The 20,800-nt window shown below is 48.4% G+C and overlaps 1 protein-coding gene across 1 annotated transcript in view; it reads left to right on the top strand.

Moving 5' to 3' along the window:
- The first annotated feature begins 9,421 nt into the window (after positions 1-9,421).
- Positions 9,422-20,800, top strand: part of RFX8 (regulatory factor X8) — a 51,351-nt gene continuing 39,972 nt past the window's right edge. The window contains exons 1-2 of the mRNA XM_043470412.1: positions 9,422-9,484; positions 14,514-14,637. Coding sequence (XP_043326347.1) covers positions 14,566-14,637 — 72 coding nt within the window. The 5' untranslated portion in view covers positions 9,422-9,484; positions 14,514-14,565. The remainder of the gene's footprint in view (positions 9,485-14,513; positions 14,638-20,800) is intronic.

The following is a 20,800-nucleotide window of genomic DNA, read 5'->3' as shown; positions in this document are numbered from 1 at the left end:
ACCCACTCCATAATTCTTGCCTGGAGAATCCCCATGGACAGAGGAGACTAATGGGCTATAGTCCATAGGGCCGCAAAGAGTCGGATACAACTTAGCACTCACACCCATGAATCATCAAGATAGGATTTGGGAGTTTCAAAAGGAGAACTTTTTTTTTTTTTTGGCAGAGTCCTCATAATGCCACATTGATAAAACACTAGTGCTAATTATACTGTTAATAACATACCTCATTTGAGTATCTGACATGTTGAAGAAAGTTTTTAAGGCAGGCCTGAAACTACTTTGTGCATATATCAATGTCTTTTATGGATCATCCCCTAGAATACAGCGTGTGTGTGTGTGTGTATAGTCATGTACAGATGTGAGAGTTGGACCATAAAGAAGGCTGAGCACCGAAGAAATGATGCTTTCATATTGTGGTGCTGGAGAAGGCTCTTGAGAGTTCATTAGACTGCAAGGAGATCAAACCAGCCAGTCCTAAAGGAAATCAACACTGCATATTCATTGGAAAGACTGATGCTGAAGCTGAAGTTCCAAAACTTTGGCCACCTGATCAAACAGCCAACTCACTGGAAATGTCCCTGATGTTGGGAAAGACTGAAGGCAGGAGAAGGGAGAAACAGAGGGTGAGATGGTTGGATGGCATCACCGACTCAATAAACATGAGTTTGAGCAAACTTCAGGATATGGTGAAGGACAGGGAAGCCCGGTGTGCTGCAGCCTATGGGGTCGCAAAGCGTCAGATGCAACTTAACAACTGAACAATAACAACAGTATATATATGAAATAACTGAAATCATGTTAACAATTTCTTTCCAAAGGCATCTGGACATAGGTAACAGTCACAAGTTTACCGAGCACTTACTATGTGCCAGGCACCATGCTAAAAGCTTCACCCACCTTCTCTTAACCTCCCAGCTACACTCACTGGTAGCAAGTGCCCTATTTCCGAATAAAGGAAAGTGCCTCTTAGACCTCCCCCAGGAGTGGTCAAGCCCGTGGCCCTCTGCAGCCGTGTGACTTTGGACATGGTTCTACAAGCCTTGTTTCCCTCCCTGTAGAATGAGGCGAACAGTACTATCAATTCAAGTGGACCTACAGCCTGGTGAATAGGACCCTAAGCGGTGTCATGTTCTCTTGCACGTGTGGGGTACCGGGTTGGGGGGAAACTAAATTTTAGTCCGATCCTCTAGAGTTAGCCCCGTGTAATGATTCATTCAGCCCTGTGAGCTCACTCCCGGTCTCCTTAGGTAAACAGGATCTCTCTCAGTTTCTTTTCCCTCCTCTGCCTTTCCCCAGGATGGCCCGAGGCCACATGGGGTCTGTGTGGAAGACCCCATTACTCATGGTTCAGGCCAGGCCACTCTGGAGCATGACAGAGACAGCCCAAGGGCCTCAGGCATGAACTGCACTGTCCCCAGCAAACCCACCCACGTGGGCCCCTGGCACGTCTTGCCCTCTTCTCTGGCTGCTGGGACTCAGAGGCCATGGCCTTGTCCTCTGGCGGAAGGAAGGCCAGTGTCTGAGGCTGGGCATGGCTGAACCTCGGTCACCCTCCCTGGAGACTTGCCCTCTCTCCCTCCCAAGGGCTCTGAGGACCAAGGAGGTCTGGATGTGCCTCCCCCAAGGTGGCTCCCTGCCAAGAGACCCACCCTGGGACCCTGAGTTACATGACCTTTCTGATGAGATCCCTATCAACTACTGCCTGATGTGTTCTACTGTACAGAATATTTGGGGGTAGCCCTGTTTTCATTCCTAGGCCAGGTTAGTGACCGTGATGACTGTGGGTACCACCCGGTCAGGTGTCATCATAGTGTGTTCTTACCGAGGCCTCTGCACCCCCGAGCATGCATGTCTTAAGCACGTGCTTCATAATTATTCACTGAGCAATGGCTCAAGCCTAGCCATCCCTATGCTAAGCCATGATCACCAAGAACACTTCAAAGTGGTCTCCTCCAGCTTGGGGTGGGAGCAACCTGCTTCTCCCAGAATCCTCCCTGAGAAGATACAAGTATTAAAACTGCATCCACTCATCATAAGGATGATCTTTAACTAGCTCAAGTGCAAAGGCAGTTTGCTGGAAAACACAGAGGAATCCTGCAGACCTCAGCTTCAGGAGGGACAGCTGAGCCACCTGGGGAATAGAAAGTTCTCAGGCATCAGACGTCTCCAGGTCTCCCCACCTGTATCTGTGGCCCCTCACTGCAGAGAGCTTCCCTCAGCTCATCTACTTCCTGGGCAAGGTCCTAAGAAGTGTGGCCAAGCTAAGTGGTCCGGGTGGGAGATGGATCTCCCTTGACTGCTCAAGGGCATGTAAACATGGATAGGAGGGGTTATATAAGCTTCTACGCTTCCGGCACAGTGATGACACGTGAAAATTATATTTGAGAATGACGATCTTGACAAACTGTTTACATCTTGGATTCGCTCTATGGGGTCATTTTTGTTTTTTTTTTGGCTGCACTGTGCTGCTTTTGTGATCTTAGCTCCCTGAAAGGATAAGCACAGAGTCCTAACCACTGTACCACCAGAGAAGTCCCCTCTTTGGGGTCTTAATGTGAGCAATTTTTAACCCAAGTGGAGACAGGCTTCTTTTCATCAAACAGACTTTAACAATCTTTAGGCACCTATTGGGATGAGTACTTTGGTCTGGAAACAAAGCATCCAGGCAGATGCTCTTTATAAGACAAGCCTCTGTTTTTAGATTTATTTTGTAATTATAAATTAATTATCTATTTGGAGTATAATCACTCTACAACGTTGTGTTAGTTTTTGCTGTATGCATCAGCTATATGTATACCAAGACACAGCTACGAAAGTGAGAGTGTTAGTTGCTCAGTTCTGTACAACTCTTTGCAACCCCATGGACTGTAGCCCGTCAAGCTCCTCTGTCCATGGGATTCTCCAGGCAAGAACAATAGAGTGGGTTGCCATTCCCTTCTCCAGGGGATCTTCCTGACCCAGGGATAGATCCCAGGTCTTCTGCATTGGCAGGTGGATTCTTTACCATCTGAATCAGCAGGGAAGCCCCTATATACAGCTATATGTGTACATATATCCCCTCCCTCTTGACCCTCCCTCCCTCCCACAGCCACCCCATCCCACCTCTCTAGCCCATCACAGAGCACTGAGCCGAGCTCCGTCTGATAAAGCAGGCTTCTCGCCTCTCCCAGCTGGGGAATTCTGTTTGCTAATTAGCAGGAGGGGGTCACACAACCAACTGAAAGGCTTCTACTGTCCTTCAGTTGCTTTCAGAGAGATGTGGCAAACAATGACTTTGGGGATGCTTCAGTGAAAGTTATTTCATGGTGAGCATCATGAGATAATTCCATGCAGACAGCAGGGAACAAACAGCTGTCAGAGCATACTCTTTTACCAAAGAATAATATGAACTATGAAGCGAGACGAAGGTTTATCATACCAGAAAGTCAGCTCATGCTACCATTTTAAAACTGCTTAGAAAATAATTCCTCCACACTCATGAAAACTTAAAAAGAAAAGAGTATTTATGGAAGTATAAAGTAATTGCTGGGCCATCCCCAGTGGCTCAAGCAATAAAGAGTCCACCTGAAATGCAGGAGACTCAGGTCTGATCCCTGAGTCAGGAAGATCCCCTGGAGGAGGAAATGGCAACCCACTCCAATATTCTTGCCTGGGAAATCCCTTGGACAGAAATCCCTGACAGGCTACAGTCCACCAGGTCACAAAGAATTGGACATGGCTGCACAAGCATGGTAATTGCTTAATATGCTTTTGTCCATTCTCTTGGGAAATTATTAAATGAGGCAAGGTATAATTTATGTTTTGCACACAATCATGATTTGAACAAGTGCCTTTTGAGGTTATGTGACATCTAAAAAGATGACTTCTTTAATTCCTATGTTCCTTTGCACACAAGGAAACCACTTTTCCTTTTGTTTTTGCTTTGTGTTCTATCAGGCTTCCAGAAAAATCCCCCTTTGACTGTAACAAAAGAGTTCAAATGCGTTACTCTACAAATTACACTTTACAAGCAGTCAGTGAGGAACAAAGGCCATTCCTTCTCTTTCCACACAGTCTGAGAGTTCCCGGCAGATAATACGGTTGATCACACTGCAGGTGGCCCAACTTTCACCTGACCTCTGTGAACTGAGAGGAAGGGAGACCATGGCTCAGTGGAAAACAAGCTGTGCAGAAATGGCATGCCCCTGCGAGGCTCCAGATCATGGGCTTCAGATCAGGAAATGGCAGAGACGTACTTGGTGTAAACCTGGAGCTGCCCATCACCCACATGCCTGGGACTGTCATGCCCCCAGCAATTTCAACTAGAGCTTGAGCCACACACTCAGAAGGTGAATCCAGACCAAGGAAAATTTCAACATACGGTAGTGATCTGGAATCTCTCCAATGAGATTGTCTTGCTCCAGCACAGTTTGAAAGTCACCATGGCGTATGGCTTTAGGGCCCAGTGATCTTAAAAGGTCCCTTCCAGGGGCTTCCCTGGTGGCTTGGTGGTAAAGAATCCGCCTGCCAATGCAGGAGACACAGGTTCCATCCCTGATCTGGGAAGATTCTACATGGCCTGGAACAGCTGAGCCCAGGAACCACAGCTACTGAGCCTGTGCCCTAGAGCCCGGCAGCCGCAACCATTGAACTCTGCAGCTGCTGAAGCCCTCGCGCCCAAGAGCCCGTGCTCTGCAAAAAGGGAAGAAACCACACCCAGAAGCCCAGACACGGCAACTAGAGAGTAGCCTCGCTCGCTGCAACCAGAGAAAGCCCACGCAGCAGTGAAGACCCAGCACAGCCAAAAACAAAGAAATAAATGATTAACAAAGCCCCCTTCCAGGCAAAAACAGAACATCCAGCTGTCTGTTTATAATGCTCTGTCCGTGCAGATGCCAAATACATTCTACATTCTTGACCGAGTGCATCCGACTCATTAGCAGTATTTAACACTACATCTATTGCCCAGAGACACCTGGTACATCCACAGAAAGTGAATAATTGTGAGGATTGAATGAAATTACGGAGAAGGAAATGGCAACCCACTCGGGTGTTCTTACCTGGAGAATCCCAGGGACGGGGAGCCTGGTGGGCTGCCGTCTATGGGGTCGCACAGAGTCAGACATGACTGAAGCGAATTAGCAGCAGCAGCAGCAGAATGAAATTAACACCCCGGATCAGAGAAGGTTTTGTGCAAGGAAAAGGCACAGCTGTTGCCCTTTTAAAAGGTGAAATGAGACTAACTGGATCATCTGGAAACCAATTAGACTGAAGTAGGCAAAAGATATCGCTGTTTGGCTAAAAGAGATACATTCTCTGGCAGAGGGGAGAAAGAGCTTTGTGTGCACAGAATGTGGCATCAGGAGTTGGAATTCTGTGGATATAAGCTTTAAGGTTTCCTTTCCCTTGTGATGGCAGGGGACATTTTGAGGGCAGATGCTGAACCTGAATTAGAGGTTGGACTTTTCAGGTGCAAGAGAGCCTATAACTAGGTCTGACTGCCTCATGAAAAATTTTGTTATGTCCCTTGCAAGGCCACATTCTTTGAAAAGAAAATGGATTTTATACCTAATTCTGTTTAGCAGTCTATGTGGCTATATGGTCAACTCAAATGAAAGCCGTAATTACGCTGGAGTGGAAGGATCATGTACAGAGCTAAGTGTCCTTTCCACATCCAGCACATAAGGAAGGCAGGAACCGTGAAAAAACCTGAGCACTAACATGTATCTATGCAAATGCTTCATCTGTAAGGGACTGGTTGAACTAGGGACACCAGCTGTTACCTGCGGTGGGTGAAATTAACCGGTCCTTTGGGTGGAGGGTGTGAAATTGACCCAAGGGCCTCATTAGTAACGTTCTCTCACCACCAGATCTCAATAACTGGGAGTAAAACGAGGTAATGTGTGCACTTTGCAGCATCTCATATTTGATGCGGTAAACAGCAGAGAGACCAACAGTCAACCAGAGAATCCTAGTATCCTACTGTAATTCCAGGGCCTGTCTCAGTGCCTGGTGCTTGCCGGGGCTCAGTAAATATGCCAGTATTACATAATCAGCAATGACACAGTAGGATCACAAGTTGGCCTTGAATAACAGTGAGCTCATTTCTTGGTTATTTCCAATCTCTGTGGAAATGGGTGGGCATCTTGGGGAGCTTCTTGGGTGGCAGAGAGCTACTACAGGATGGAGGCGGACATGCTCTCAGCTCTCACCAGCCACCAAAAAGGATGCCCACCGCGGGGGACCCAGGATCTGAGCACTCAGGCCAAAGCAAAGCCCATGGGGGCCTCACAGGGCCCCCACCCAAGTGGGTGCTACCTCTTCTCAAGACAACCAGAGAAGAAGGGCTGCCCTCAAGTTACCTTGGAGGAGCGGGCCATGTCATTTTACCTTGTGGCTTCCTCTCTCCTGCGGGTCCTCCCTCACCTCTGCCTTTCCGCTTTCTCCATCAGCGGTGCTTCCTGGCACCGCCTGAAACCTGCCCCAACATGTTCCTCGCCCACACGGCTGGCCTCCCATGCTTGCTCCATGAAGGGGCCTCTACAGACACTGTTCTCCTCAGTTCCTGTCTTGAGAGGGCTGACGTGGGGTCAGGCTTTCCAGGTGGTAGAGTGGTGAAGAGCCTTCCAGTCAATGCAGGAGACCCAGGTTCAATCCCTGGGTGAGGAAGATCTCCTGGAGAAGGGAACAGCAACCCACTCCAGTGTTCTTGCCTAGAGAATTCCATGGACAGAGGAGCCTGGTGGGCTACAGTCCACGGGGTCCCAAAGAGTCGGATGTGACTGAAAGGACTCAGCGTGCACGCACGACGTGGGGTCAGCTGTTTCCTGTTTCAAAGCAGCCAGTCCTTAAAAAAGGACCTTCAGCTGAGAAGAGAAATAGGGCAGACAGCAGCCCCATCACTTAATTTCAAATTCTTCCCACATGTCCGCCCATCCTACTATTACCTTCCTCCCAAAAAACCTCCCCAAGTTTCAGAACCAGGGTGATCCCTGGCATAGCTCAGCAAAGGAGAGTGGGTACCATCCGGTCGGCTCCACTGACCTGGTCAAAACTCAAGGCTCAGGCTCTGCAATGAACATCCTGTGATGCCTCCACATCCTCCAGTCCCTCCTGGACTGCCCTGGAACCTTCCCCTGACCCCCTGATGATGGGGTCCCCCTGACAACTGCATCACAGTGCTGTCACATGGAAGGCACTCTCTGTGGACTGAGTCTTTGCTCTGCTTCCAGAAATGGTTGTCAAATGTACATGTGCTGTTATTGCTGGCGCCTGGTTTCTTGTTTTGATCTGTTTTTGACATTTTTAGAAATTTTGGTAGAATACACATCAGTTCAGTTCAGTCACTCAGTCGTGTCTGACTCTTTGTGACCCCTTGGACTGCAGCACTCCAGGCCTCCCTGTCCATCACCAACTCTCGCTCATGTCCATCAAGTCGGTGATGCCATCCAACCATCTCATCCTCTGTCGTCCCCTTCTCCTCCTGCCCTCAATCTTTCCCAGCCTCAGGGTCTTTTCCAATGAGTCAGCTCTTCACATTCAGCTTCAACATCAGTTCTTCCAATGAACACCCAGGACTGATCTCCTTTAGGATGGACTGGTTGGACCTCCTTGCAGTCCAAGGGACTCTCAAGAGTTTTCTCCAACACCACAGTTCAAAAGCATCAATTCTTCGGTGCTCAACTTTCTTTATAGTCCAACTCTCACACCCATACACTACTACTGGAAAATACACATAGAACATAAAATTTACCATTTAACCATTTTAAAGTGTACAATTCAGTGGCATTAAGTACTTTTACTTGCGATGCAACTATTGCCACTATTAATCTCCAGAACTTTTTCATCATCACAAACTGAAACTTTGTATCCACTACACAACTCTCCATCTCTCTTCCCCAGCCCCAGTGTTTATATACTTTATATATAATTCTTTGGTGATGAACAGGGAAGCCTGGCATGCTGCAGTCCATGGGATGGCACAACTCAGTGACTGAACTGAAACAATTGTTTATATTTAATATATACTCTTTATCTTTACTCTTTTTAAAAAAAATAATAGCGGTCTCAATGAGTATGGCATGGTAAATCAGCATGGGTTTTGATTTGCATTTCCCTAATGACTAATGATGTTGAACATCTTGTGCTTATTGGCCATCTGGATATCTTCTTTGGGAGAACAAAATTCTTTGCTCATTTTTTAACCGGGCTATTCTATTGTTCTTATGGCTTCACTTCCCAGAAGGTAAAGAGTCTGCCTGCAATGCAAGAGACTTGGGTTTGATCCCTGGGTCAGGAATATTCCCTGCAGAAGGGAATGGCAACTAACTGCAGTTTTCTTGCCTGGAGAATCCCATGGACAGAGGAACCTGGTGGGCTACAGTCCATGGAGGTCACAAAGAGTCAGACATGACTGTTCTTATCATTCAGCTGTCCAATGTGTTTTTAATCTAGACAAAGAAGTCCTTCCTGGGACTTTGGAACTGTCAGTTGCCCAAGTAACAGTGGCCTGACTGGGCCTGTGTCCCTGCCACATGCCCTACATTTATGGGCTGCTTAATACTTAAACACACATGCCAGGTAGAGAAGCGGGGTTAGGAGAGAGCAAACAACTGGTTTCACCGAAAGGCAGTAATTAAATAGTTCTTGAGGGAAGGACCGCCAAGGCAGGGCTGCAGGTCCAGGGGCTCGTCTAGGGCAGGGGGTCTCATTAGGCTCCAGTTGGAGTCACCCCCACCTCCCCTCCCTCCAATTCCCAGCACCAGAGGTTCTCACCCCAGGTCGCAGGTTAGCATCACTAACCTCTGAGGAGCTTATAAAAGCGGACTTGAGCAGGCCTTCCCCTCAAACCCCAGACCCTTGGGAGGCTGCATCTTTGAAACGTGCGGAAGTAACTCCAAAGCGCAGTCAAGGTTGAGGAGCACCGTTCATCAGATGCCCTGACCTGACTTGCGTGCACTGGGTTTTGTCTGATTGGTTGGAAGCGGGAGAGCGCCAAGTGTATTTCTGTTCTACCGTCTTTGGATCCTGGGAGAGGCGAGAACACCGCCCCTCAAACCTTCCCAGCAGGCGCGGGGCGTGGCCCAACGCCACCACTGGCCCGGGGGTCCCCAGACCCCCGCAGGCCTCCAGCCCAGCTCCCTACGAGTCCCCCCACGGCCCGCAGCAACCCCCCACCCCGCGCTCTCCAGCCCTCCTCCAACCACGCGCCCCCCATGCGCGCCCCGCCCCCGAGGTCCCCCGCCCCTGCCCCGACCTCCACGCGCGCCCTGCGGACCCCCGAGGTCCCCAGCTCCTCGCTGCCCCCGCGCCCCCGCGCGCCTCTTCCCGACCCCCGCGCGGCCGGCTCTAAAGTAAACACCAAGGAGCGGCGGCGGCCCGACGGTGCCACTGCGGACGCCTCCTCGGAGCCGCGGGCGGGTCTAGCCATGGCCGAGGGCGTACCGGCCTCCCCGGTGGGCGGCGCGGGCGGCCGGGGCCTACACAGCGGCATCATCCAGTGGTGAGTGGCCCGGCGGCGGGGGGCGGGGGCGGCCGGCGGATGGGAGGGGAGAGCCGGGCGAGGAAAGGGGGCTCAGCTCCCTCCGCTGCTGCCCCGGGACCTCCGGCCAAGTGCCGGGGGCCACTGCCTGCGCCTGGGGCAGATAAAAGGCTGGAAAGGACAGCCGTTCACACGCAGGAAGGCCCAGCGCAGCGCTTTCTAACGCTGGCGGGATGGGTCTAGACACACACACACACACACACACACACACACACACGATGGGCCATGTGGTTTTCCCACCTGGGGGCTCACACACACACACACACACACACACACACACACACACGATGGGCCTTGTGGTTTTCCCACCTGGGGGCACACACACACACACACACACACACACGATGGGCCTTGTGGTTTTCCCACCTGGGGGCACACACACACACACACACACACACACACACGATGGCCTTGTGGTTTTCCCACACACGGGATGGGCACACACACACACACACACGATGGCCTTGTGGTTTTCCCACCTGGGGGCTCACACACACACACACACACACACACACACACGATGGGCCTTGTGGTTTTCCCACCTGGGGGCTCACACACACACACACACACACACACACGATGGGCCTTGTGGTTTTCCCACCTGGGGGCTCACACACACACACACACACACACACGATGGGCCTTGTGGTTTTCCCACCTGGGGGCTCACACACACACACACACACACACACGATGGGCCTTGTGGTTTTCCCACCTGGGGACACACACACACACACACACACACACACACACACACACACACACACACACACACACACACACACACACACACACACACACACACACACACACGATGGGCCTTGTGGTTTTCCCACCTGGGGGCTCCCTTGTTGGTCTCTGTCAGACACACACACACGGTGGGCCATGTGGTTTTCCCACTTACTGCTGGTGGGATGGGACTACACACACACACACTATGTCATTTGGTTTTCCCACCTGGGGGCTCCCTTGTTGGCCTCTGTCACACACAGGCACACCATGGGCCATGGGGGTCTCCCACCTGGGCGCTCCCCTCGTTGGTCCCTGCAGGAAGTAATCCAGCCCGCCCTGGAGGGGCTTGTTGGTGGGTCTGGGCTTCCTGTACATGGAGAGCACCCTGCTAGGCCAGGAGAGGAAGTGTGTTTTCTGAATGTGCCATTCCGCCTGGGAAGTTCTCTAATTTAAGGCAAAGCCGTTTTTTTAGCACTGACAATGCGCTCCACATTTGCTTGTGAGGTTCACTTCTGGCTATTTAAATAGAGGAAGAAGAAACCTGAAGAAAAGCACCGCCAACCCTTGGGACTGATGAACTCGGGGGTTTGTAGCTCTTCCTAAGTAATAAAATAATTGAAACCAGCCCTAAAACCTTCCCTTTAGAAGGTGAACAATGAGTAGACAGCTGATTACTTCTCTTTTTAAGTTTTAAGGCGTATTTCTCAAGAAAGACTTTCTGAAAAGTTTCAGTGGGTGAGATAGAAAAATGAACAGTGTGTTTGTGATTGGAACCCAAAAAGTCTTAATTGGTCACCCCTTTTCTCCAAAAGGAGATTCTTGATGTCTTTTCTCTGGCATAAGAAAGAAAATCAAGAGAGTAAATATTTTTTAATGTTTTAAAATAATTTAAAAATATTGAAAACAATAACCACAGTACACACAGTATTTTCAAAGTGTTACACCACAGGACTCTGCTTCTTTCACACTTACTCAGACCCCTCATCATATCAGCAACCTCCTCACAAAAAAGGGCTCTGAGGAGGCCGTTGTCAATTTTCAGGTCACCCTTTAGTCAACTAGACTTTCTAGGACTGGAAAAAGTCTAGAGACTAGAAAGAATGATTAGAGATTCAAAAAAATACCTGGACCTTCTCCTCAGGTCATTTGTAAACTGGTGGGATGCAGGATGCCCACAAAGCTGGTGCCCTAAAAGCAGGATGGTGTTCAAGTCCTATGTCACCAGTTCTTCCCCTGCAGGCCTGGGATCCCAGGGGGTTGTGCTCTTCAAGCTTGGGAGGGCAGGAGGTGAGGAGGGGCAGAATTTTCCCAGGAGGACTGCTCTTTAGGCATCCAGTCTATGAGGTGCTAGAGAAGACTCTTGAGAGTCCCTTGGACTGGAAGGAGATCAAACCAGTCAATCCTAAAGAAAATCAACCCTGAATATTCAGTGGAAGGACTGATGCTGAAGCTCCCATATTTTGACCACCTGATGCAAAGAGCCGACTCACTGCAAAAGACCCTGATGCTGGGAAGGATTGAGGGCAGAAAGAGAAGGGGATGACAGAGGATGAGATGGTTGGATGGCGTGAAGAAATTAGAACCCTTGTGCACTGTCGGTGGAATGTAAATTGGTGCAGCCACTATGGAAAATTATAGCGATTCCTCAAAACATTGAAAAGAGAACCACTGTGTTATCCAGCAATTCCCCTTGAAAGCAAGGATTAGAACAGATATTTGTACCCCCATGTTCATGGCAGCATTATGCACAATAGTCAGAGATGGATGTAACCCAAGTGTCCCATCAATGGATGGATGGATAAACAAAATGTGGTCTGTACATAACAATGCACTGTTTTTCAGATATAGAAAGGAAGGAAATTCTGACACAGACAGCAACATGGATGAACCTTGAAGACATTATGCTAAATGAAATAAGCCAGTCCCAAAAGGATAAACACTGTATGATTTCACGTATATGAGGCACCGAGAGGAGTCAAATTCGTTGAGACAAAAAGAAAAATGGTGGTTGGCAGGGGCTGGGGGGCTTCCCAGGAAGTGCTAGCTGTAAAGAACCTGCCTGCCAACGCAAGAAACTTGGAGAGATGAGAATTCGATCCCTGGATCAAGAAGGTCCCCTGAAGGAGGGCACGGCAACCCATTCCAGCTTGCCTGGAGAATCCCATAGACAGTGTAGCCTGATGGGCAACAGTCCGTAGGGGTCCCAAAGAGTCAGACATGACTGAAGTGACTTAGTATGCACACGCACACACGGGCAAGGGGAGGGAATGGAGAGTGTTTCTGGCTGGTACAGAGTTTTAGTTTTGTGAGACAGCCAGAATTCTCTGGATGGATGGTGGTGTACAACAAGGCATCAACAATTTCACAGTAATGAGAAGATACTTAATGGCACTGAACCCTGCAGTTTAAAATACGCTTTATGTTATATATATTTTATCAGAATTTTTAACAATGAACAGTTAAAAAGCAAACAAAACAGAACCCCTCCATTTGTAACAGAGCCAGCCTGGTGTCCTGGAGGATGTTAGAAGATGGTCTTTGCAGATGTAGCCAGTTAAGAGGAGATCTCACTGGACTTGGGGGCACGGAAGGGAGCATCCACAAGCCAAGGAAGGCCAAGGGTTCCTGGCGTCTGCAGCAGTGAGGAGGGAAGGACAGAGCACATGCTCCTCAAAGCCTCAGGAGGAACCGACTCAGCTGACACCTGGTTTCTGGGCTTTCAGCTTCCCCAACTGTGACAGCATATATTTCTGTTGCTTAAAGCCACCTGGCCTATGGTGATTTGTTACCTAAGGAAATCAAGACAGGGTCAAAGCTCCCCTCCATCCCCATATGTTGACTTTTCCTCCTTCCACGAAGCAGATGGGATTAACAACTGTGGCCTTTAGCTTGCAAAGAAAGTCAGTTTAGGCCTCAGTGTGCCTCATCCCAGAAAATAAGCCATAGGTCATCAGTAAGAAAGGAGATGCATTGTTGGTAAAGTGTTAGTTGCTCAGTCATGCCTGACTCTTTGCGACCCCATGAACTGCCACCCACCAGGCTCCTCTGTCCATGGGATTTTTCCAGGCAAGGAGACTGGAGTGGGTTGCCATTTCCTTCTCCAGGGGATCTTCCCGACCCAGGGATCGAACCCAGTTCTCCTGCACTGCAGGCAGATTCTTTACCAACTAAGCTACAAAGGAAACTCACATTGTTGGTAAATTCCCTGCTAAAAAATGCTTCTGTGTTTTAAGAACTGTGCTGGCTTCGCCAAGGAGGGAAGGTCAGTGGGATGAATTGGGAGATTGGAATTGACCCATATACATTACTGATACTATGTATAAAATCGATAGCTAATGAGAACCTACTGCATAGCAGAGGGAACTCTATTCAGGGGTCTGTGATGACCTAAATGGGAAAGAAATCCAAGAAAGAAGGGATATAGGTATATGTATAGCTAGTTCTTTAGCCTCTGAGCCATCTAGTTTCGATCCCTAGGTCAGGAAGATCCCCTGGAGAAGGAAATGGCTACCCACTCCAGTGTTCTTGCCTGGAAAACCCCAGGGACAGAAGAGCCTGGTGGGCCACAGTCCATGGGTCGCAACTAACACTTCATGGCCAGTTCACTTTGCTGTACAACAGAAACTTATGTAACTGTAAATCAACTACACTTCAATACAAATTAATTTTTAAAAATGAATCAAAATATAGTGGCTGCCCTAAGTCACTTGGGTTTAAAAGTTATGTAAATAACGGTTTCAGAGAAAGAGGGGAGGGGAGGGCTGTGCACACATGTCCCAGGTCACAGGCACATGGGCACTGGGAAGCCACATGGGCTCCAGCTGTCACCCCCAGAGGTGTTGACTCTATGGGGGAGGGGGAGTGGCCTTGTTTTGTGTCCTGGTGAGTAAATAAACCTCTATATCATAGTTACAGAGATCTTGGCTGCCACCTTTGTAAAGTTACATGAAGCAGTGTCTGCTGAACGCAATAATTTGGGCTTCTTTTTAATATGCCTGCACAGAAAAAAGATATAAAAGCAACAATACTGCACCATGTGGGAAGTCCAAAATCACAATCAACATATTGATACTTAACTCTGGGCTAAACACAAAAGGGTACATTGCAGATACTGACAGATGAGCCATTGCATTCATTCAATAAGCATATTTCATTTAGTTAGATCCACCCTTGTCTCTGACCCTTATCAAAGCGTCCCGCTCTAGAAACACTGATGCCAACCTCCTCTTCCTGCTCTTACTCCCCACCCCACCCCCAGGTTGGTTGACAATTTCTGCATCTGCGAAGGATACAGTGTGCCTCGCTGCCTCATGTATGAGATATATGTGGAGACCTGTGGGCAGAATGCTCAGAACCAAGTCAACCCAGCCATGTTTGGGAAGGTATGTTGTGAAGATAAAAATACAGTGTCCACTGAGTGAAAAAGTATGCAAGTTATTAATAATCAATGAGGAAATGCTGGGATTTATTTGGGTCTAAGTGGATATAACCGGCTTCACCCTGGAAACCAGCCAGATGGTTAGCCTACTTCCTCACACCTTCCCAAAGCCGTCCCATCCTTTGTCCACACTTCATAGTGAGGAGCCAGGAAACGGAAGGGGTTGGGTTACATTCACCAGAGAGAATACAGCTCTGGCAGCCCCAGACACCCCCAGCGCCCAGCCAGGCTTGCCGGGTCACTGTTCGCTGCGCGGACATGCCACAGCTCAGGACCCCACAAGCGCTAAGAGCTGCCTTGTGAGGTCAAACAGCTGATCCTTCCCACAATTTGCTCATATCTAGAGAACTCTTGGGTTCCCAAAGGTTTCCTCTGGAGGTGAAGAGCTCTATCAGGGGCTTTGTTCAGACCACACAGTACGCATCTAACGTTAGCGCAAGGATGGCCCATCTGAGACCCTCTACATCCAACAAATATTCACTGAGCAACTGCTACGGCAAGCACTGTTTTAGATGCTGAGGGTACAGCGGTTAACAGAGAACAGAGAGACGTTCCTGCCTTCACTGCACTTATTATTTTTTAATTTAAGTTTACTCTATTTATGTATTTATTTTGTTTGCATGTGGGCATTCTGTAGTTGCAGCAACCAGGGTTACTCTCTGCTTGTGATGCTCGGGTTTCTCAATGCAGTGGCTTCTCTTGTTGCAGAGCACGGCCTCTAGAGCGCAGGTCAGTCATTGTGGCACATGGGTTTAGTTGGTCTGTGGCATGTGGAATCTTCCCGGACGGACCAAGGGTCAAACCCATGTCCCCTACCTTGGCAGGCAGATTCTTAACCACTAGACCGCTGGGGAAGTCCTGCGTTTATTATCAATATATTATAGTTGATGGAGACAGATAAAGGATATAGAATATATCGTCTATTAGATTGTGTGAATGCTAAGTAGAGTAGAAGGAGTAAAGGGTCCGTGTGTGTGTCTGTGTGCGTGTGTATACGGGGGTGTGTGTTAGGGGAAGGCCTGTAATTTGAGGGGAGGCAAGAAGTAACATTTGAGTCCAGACTTCCAGAAGGTGAAGCAGTGAGTATGACGCTATATGAGCAAAGAGCAGAGCAGGCAGAGCCAATGTGAAAGACGCGAGGCAGGAGGGGGCTGACACAGCAAGGAGGCTGCAGTGGTTGGAGGGCAGAGACCAGGGAGAGAGGATCAGAGGCTCAACTCTGGGAGGAGGGAGAAGCCCAGGGGTGTAGGGGTCAAATCCTGGGTGTATTTGGAAGACAGCCAGTAGGATTTGCTGATGGAAAGAATTAATAGAATCACAGAGCTTAATTGTTATTAAAATAACAATAATAACTTTCACATTGCATCACATTTACTTTCAATCTGGCTTTCAAGAATAGACAGAATCCACTCAAAACAAGTTAAGAGGAGAATTTTGATTATTATCATTTTTTAAATTTTATTTTGGCTGCACTGGGTCCTCATGGTGGCATGTGGGCTTCTCTGATTGCAGCACTTGGGATTCATTGCCCTATGGCATGTGGGATCTTAGTTCCTGAGCAGGGATTGAACCTTCATCCCCTGCATTGGAAGGTGGATTCTTAACCACTGGACCACCAAAGGTCTCAAAAGGAGAATTTTTTTAGAGGGATATCTCATTTAATCCAATTGCAAGAAGTTTGACCAGACCTCATGGAATCTAGTGCTGCCCAATAGAAATGTAATAGGAGCCAGATATATAATTTTTAAATATTCTAGATCCTCCTTTTAAAAGTTTTTAAGGTGAAATTAATTTTATAAATTTTAAATTTCATCCCAAATATTCAAAATACTATCGTTTCAAGATGGAATCAGTATTTAAAACTCCCTGAGTTGTTTTGTCCATTCTTCATGCTCGATCTCAAAAATCAGATGCGTTATTTTACACGTTGTTGTTGTTCAGTCACCTAGTCATGTCCGACTCTTTGCAACCCCGTGGACTGCAGCACACCAGGCCTCCCTGTCCCTCACCATCTCCCGTAATTTGCCCAAGTTCATGCTCATTGCATCAGTATGCCGTCCAGCCATCTCATCCTCTGACGCCCTCTTCTTCTGCCCTCAATCTCTCCCAGCATCAGGGACTTTTCCAGTGAGTCGTCTGTTCGCATCAGATGACCAAAATACTGGAGCTTCAGCTTCAGTGTCAGTCCTTCCAGTGAGTATTCAGAGTCCATCTCCCTGAAGATTGGCTGGTTTGATCTCTTTGCTCTCTAGGGTACTTCCAGGAGTCTCCTCCAGCACCACAGTTCAAAGGTGTTAATTCTTCGGTGTTCTGCCTTCTTTACCGTCCAGCTCTCACAACCGCACATGACTACTGGGAACACCATAGCCTTGACCTTATGGACCCTTCCCATGTACAGCCCATCAATCAGATCAGCCCATTTCAAGTGCTCAGTGGCCACATGTGGCTGGTGGGTCCCCTCTCAGACAACCTAGACTAGGTTCTAAGTCACCAGGCATCTCCTCTCTCCCTCTGGTGTGTCTGTAAACCACAATGATGCCGCTTCTCCTTCCAGACCTGCTCCAGGCCCCATCCCAGAAGTCAGCTTCCTCCCCCGGTGTCACGATTTCCCACGATGGCTGCTTGTATGGTGCTTGCTTCCCAAGATGCTTTACTTGACCTTCTGCCCCAGGGCCTGACTCTTAATCTGCAGGCAAGAGAGGCCTGCAGGAAGGATGGGTGGGTGGGAGGAAACAGTCGGCATCTTTAATGCTTGGTCTTGTGACAGCCATCAGCCAAGGCAGGTAGCATTAGAAGTCAAAGAACAAACCACAAATGACCAAGGGCAAGGTTCCCACAGCCTACTACAACGCTTGGGCAGTTGACTTCATTATGGACTTCATTCAGTTGACTTCATTCAGACCTCTTTCCACCTGTTATTCCCTCAAAATTATCCTTGTACTTCCAAAAGACCTTGGAGGTCACTGGTCCAACTCCATATCCAATGACAAGCCCTTCAAAGTCACCTCCAGCTGGGAGCTTTATATGAGAACAGAATGCCCTCTTGGGGCAGAGGCAGGCCTGGGACTCAGAGCTGTGAGGGGGCAGCGTGTTCCTATGTGTCCGTTACAAGGAAGTGACTCTTCCCCTGGGCAAACAGTCCTCCCCCAGGATCCGTGCTTGGCAAGCAGAGCACAGGCAGATGGAAGGCTGCCTGGCTCCTTGCAGGCCTTGGGGCAGCTCACAGCCTGCAGGATCAGACCCCCACAGGAGCCCCCTAGCTGGTGCTGAAATGACCTTAGGATGAGGAGCCTGCTCCTGGGCCACAGAGGTGTCAGTCCAGCTTCCCTCCGGTTTCCTGTCTTTCTTCCCTTCCTGTCTGCCGCCTTTCTCAGTGTTCCTCAGTGGACAGAGTGGACTGGCTCCTGACATGCCCTCACCTTCCATCCACTCACGGCCTGATTCTCTGTGGTTCTTCTGTTCTTTTAAACAACATGATAAGCATCTGTGAATTCACCACCCTGTAGGAACCATGTGGCCAGAAATCCCTCTCCCTGACTTCCCCAGCTCCTGGGAACCCCTTCATCATTATCTTGCCTTAATTTTTTTTTTTTAATTTTTTTGGCTGCATTGTGCAACATGTGGGAGCTTAGTTTTCCAACCAGGGATGGAACCCGTGGCCCTGCATGGGCAGCGTGGAGTCTTAACCTGGACCACCAGAGAAGTCCCTTTCTTGCCTTTTAAAAAAGAAGCTTAGTACATTTATATCATTTCTTTTTTTTTAAACTTTTGATCCCCTTAACCCATGCCCTACCCCTCCTGTGACCTCTGGCAACAACCAGTCTGTTCTCTGTGATCAGTGAGTTTTTTTGTTTGTTTGTTTTCAGTTTTGCTTTTGTTTTGTCACTGTTTTTTAGATTCCACGTATAAGCAAGATCATAAAATCTTTGGCGTTCTCTATCTGACTTTTTATAGATTGCATTTCTTTTAAAAAGCCCAGTTTTAATTTTTGTGGCTTGAACTTTTTTTAGAAGGAAGATCATGTTATGTATCATCCTTGGGGACTTGTTCCACTTACTCTTACATCAAGACTCCTCTGCATTCATTTGATGGCTGTGTAATATTTCAGTTGACTCGTTCGCTCTCCTATTGATGAGCATTTGGGTTGGTTCCAGTTTTGCTGTTGTGAACATTCACATGTGTCTGCTACTTTACACGTGGAGCTGTTCTCTTGGGTGTGTGCCTGGGGGTGAATTTGCAAGCTGATGGGTTCTTTGACATCATTTTCTGAAATGATGGCTCCCACTGGGCTCCCACGGGCAATTCTGTGAATTCCAGTGATGTTTCCAAAGCACTGATATTCACTTCTCCACTGAATATTCCTGGCTCCCAACTTTTAACTTCCCTGCCCATTTGTTTCATTATGACTTCAATGTATTGGTGTTTCTCTTCAAAGATAGGTTCCCCAAGGGTACAACTCTGTCTCAGGAGGGCTCAGGATGAAGCTTTTATTTTTATGCTGTTTTTTTTTACTTTTTTGGGTACTAACCTTTTTATCCTTCCCTGCCATTATGTTGGTTTAAAGCTTGTGGTCAGCAAAAGTAACCCTTCACTATTTTTTTTCCACATGAATTAGAAGTAAGGTGGCTCAGTGATGAAGAATCCACCTGCCAATGCAGGAGACACAGGAGATGCGGGTTCAATTCCTGGGTTGGGAAGATCCCCTGGAGTAGGAAATGGCAACCCACTCCAGTATTCTTGCTGGGAAATCTCATGGACAGAGAAGCCTGGTGGGCTACAGTCCTGGGGGTCACAAAAGAGTCGGACAACACTGAGAGACTGGGCACAGGCCTCCCAAAACTGTTTTGTAAACTGTAAAACACTCCAGATAAATATTTTGTCCTTGTTATCCGATTGTTGTCCATACAGATGGGTGTTGGAACCCAAGAGTGGTTGTTTCCTTATTCCAAGCTGTAGCTTCTTAGTTCTGACCTGCTGAATCTTCTAGACTCAGAGTCATCCAGCCGTGTCAGCTGCTGAAGCTCACACATATCCCTCCCTCGATAAATCAAAAGTGATGTGGGCACGAACGAGGTGTTAGGCTCTGGAGCTCCCTGGATGTCTCTGGGTGAGGTTTTCCAACCCACCAGGAACTCCCCAGCTGTCTTATCACTCAGCCCACATTTTGCCCTTTCCTCACTCAACACACTGGGACGTTTCCTCTAAGGCTTTTGAGTCTGGGCATCCTGGCACTACAGCACTTTGCTTATCTGGCAGCCTTATCAGATGGGAGTGGGGTGACTTGAGCTTGACACATTTGGGCTCTGGATCATCCCTGCCTCCTTTTTTAAGAAACCTAAGGCTCCTGTTCAAAACCTGTCTTCGATTTTCTTCTCAGTCATTTTTCCTCCAGGGTGGTCCCACTGCAGTGTTCTGAAGGAAGTGTAAAAAAGAGCCTCTGGTATGTGATGGAGGGCATTTGTCCAGCGTTTTTGATCTTCCGACTTCCCTTCAAATCCATCCCCCAAGACACTGGGGTCCTGGCTTTCAGTTCCTGTTGGGAATTTGCCCAGAGAATGAGCCAGTTCGGTGGTGCTGGTCTTGGAAAGGGACTCTGAGTTGCTGAATATGTGACTCAAAGAAGGGAGAGGAAGGGGAAAAGGATGTGATCCCAAAGCTTGTTTACAAGAGAAACAACAAAATACCCACTTCTCACTTCCTGCCTCCTCCCCTGGGAATGGAATTGATTCCAGGTTCCACATAAGTTCCTGTGCAGATGTTGGGGTGTTTCTCGCTCTGCTCCACAGTCCCGGGTACATGACGGGTCATCTCACTCCCAGTGCAAGTAACAGGCTTACGTGGATGAGGAAACTTCCCAAACGCTGACTTCCTTTTTTTTGAAGTAACATTTCCTGATGCTTTTCTGATTATGAAATAATACATTCCCTTAATAGAAAATGTGGAGATTTGAGAAACGTGTACTAAAGAAGGCAAATGTTGGCCATGGCCTCATTGTCCAGAGATGGAGCCTGACCTCCCTAGAAATCCTTGGGCAATACAAAGCCCCGTTGTCATGCTAGTTTGCCAGAGGGTACCTGTCTAACAAGGTCCAGCCCCATGTGACATCC

This window comes from Cervus canadensis, chromosome 5, assembly GCF_019320065.1.
Source record: "Cervus canadensis isolate Bull #8, Minnesota chromosome 5, ASM1932006v1, whole genome shotgun sequence".
Lineage (NCBI taxonomy): Eukaryota > Metazoa > Chordata > Mammalia > Artiodactyla > Cervidae > Cervus > Cervus canadensis.
The sequence above is the reverse complement of the archived record's forward strand: the minus strand, read 5'-3'. Positions and strand labels throughout refer to the sequence as shown.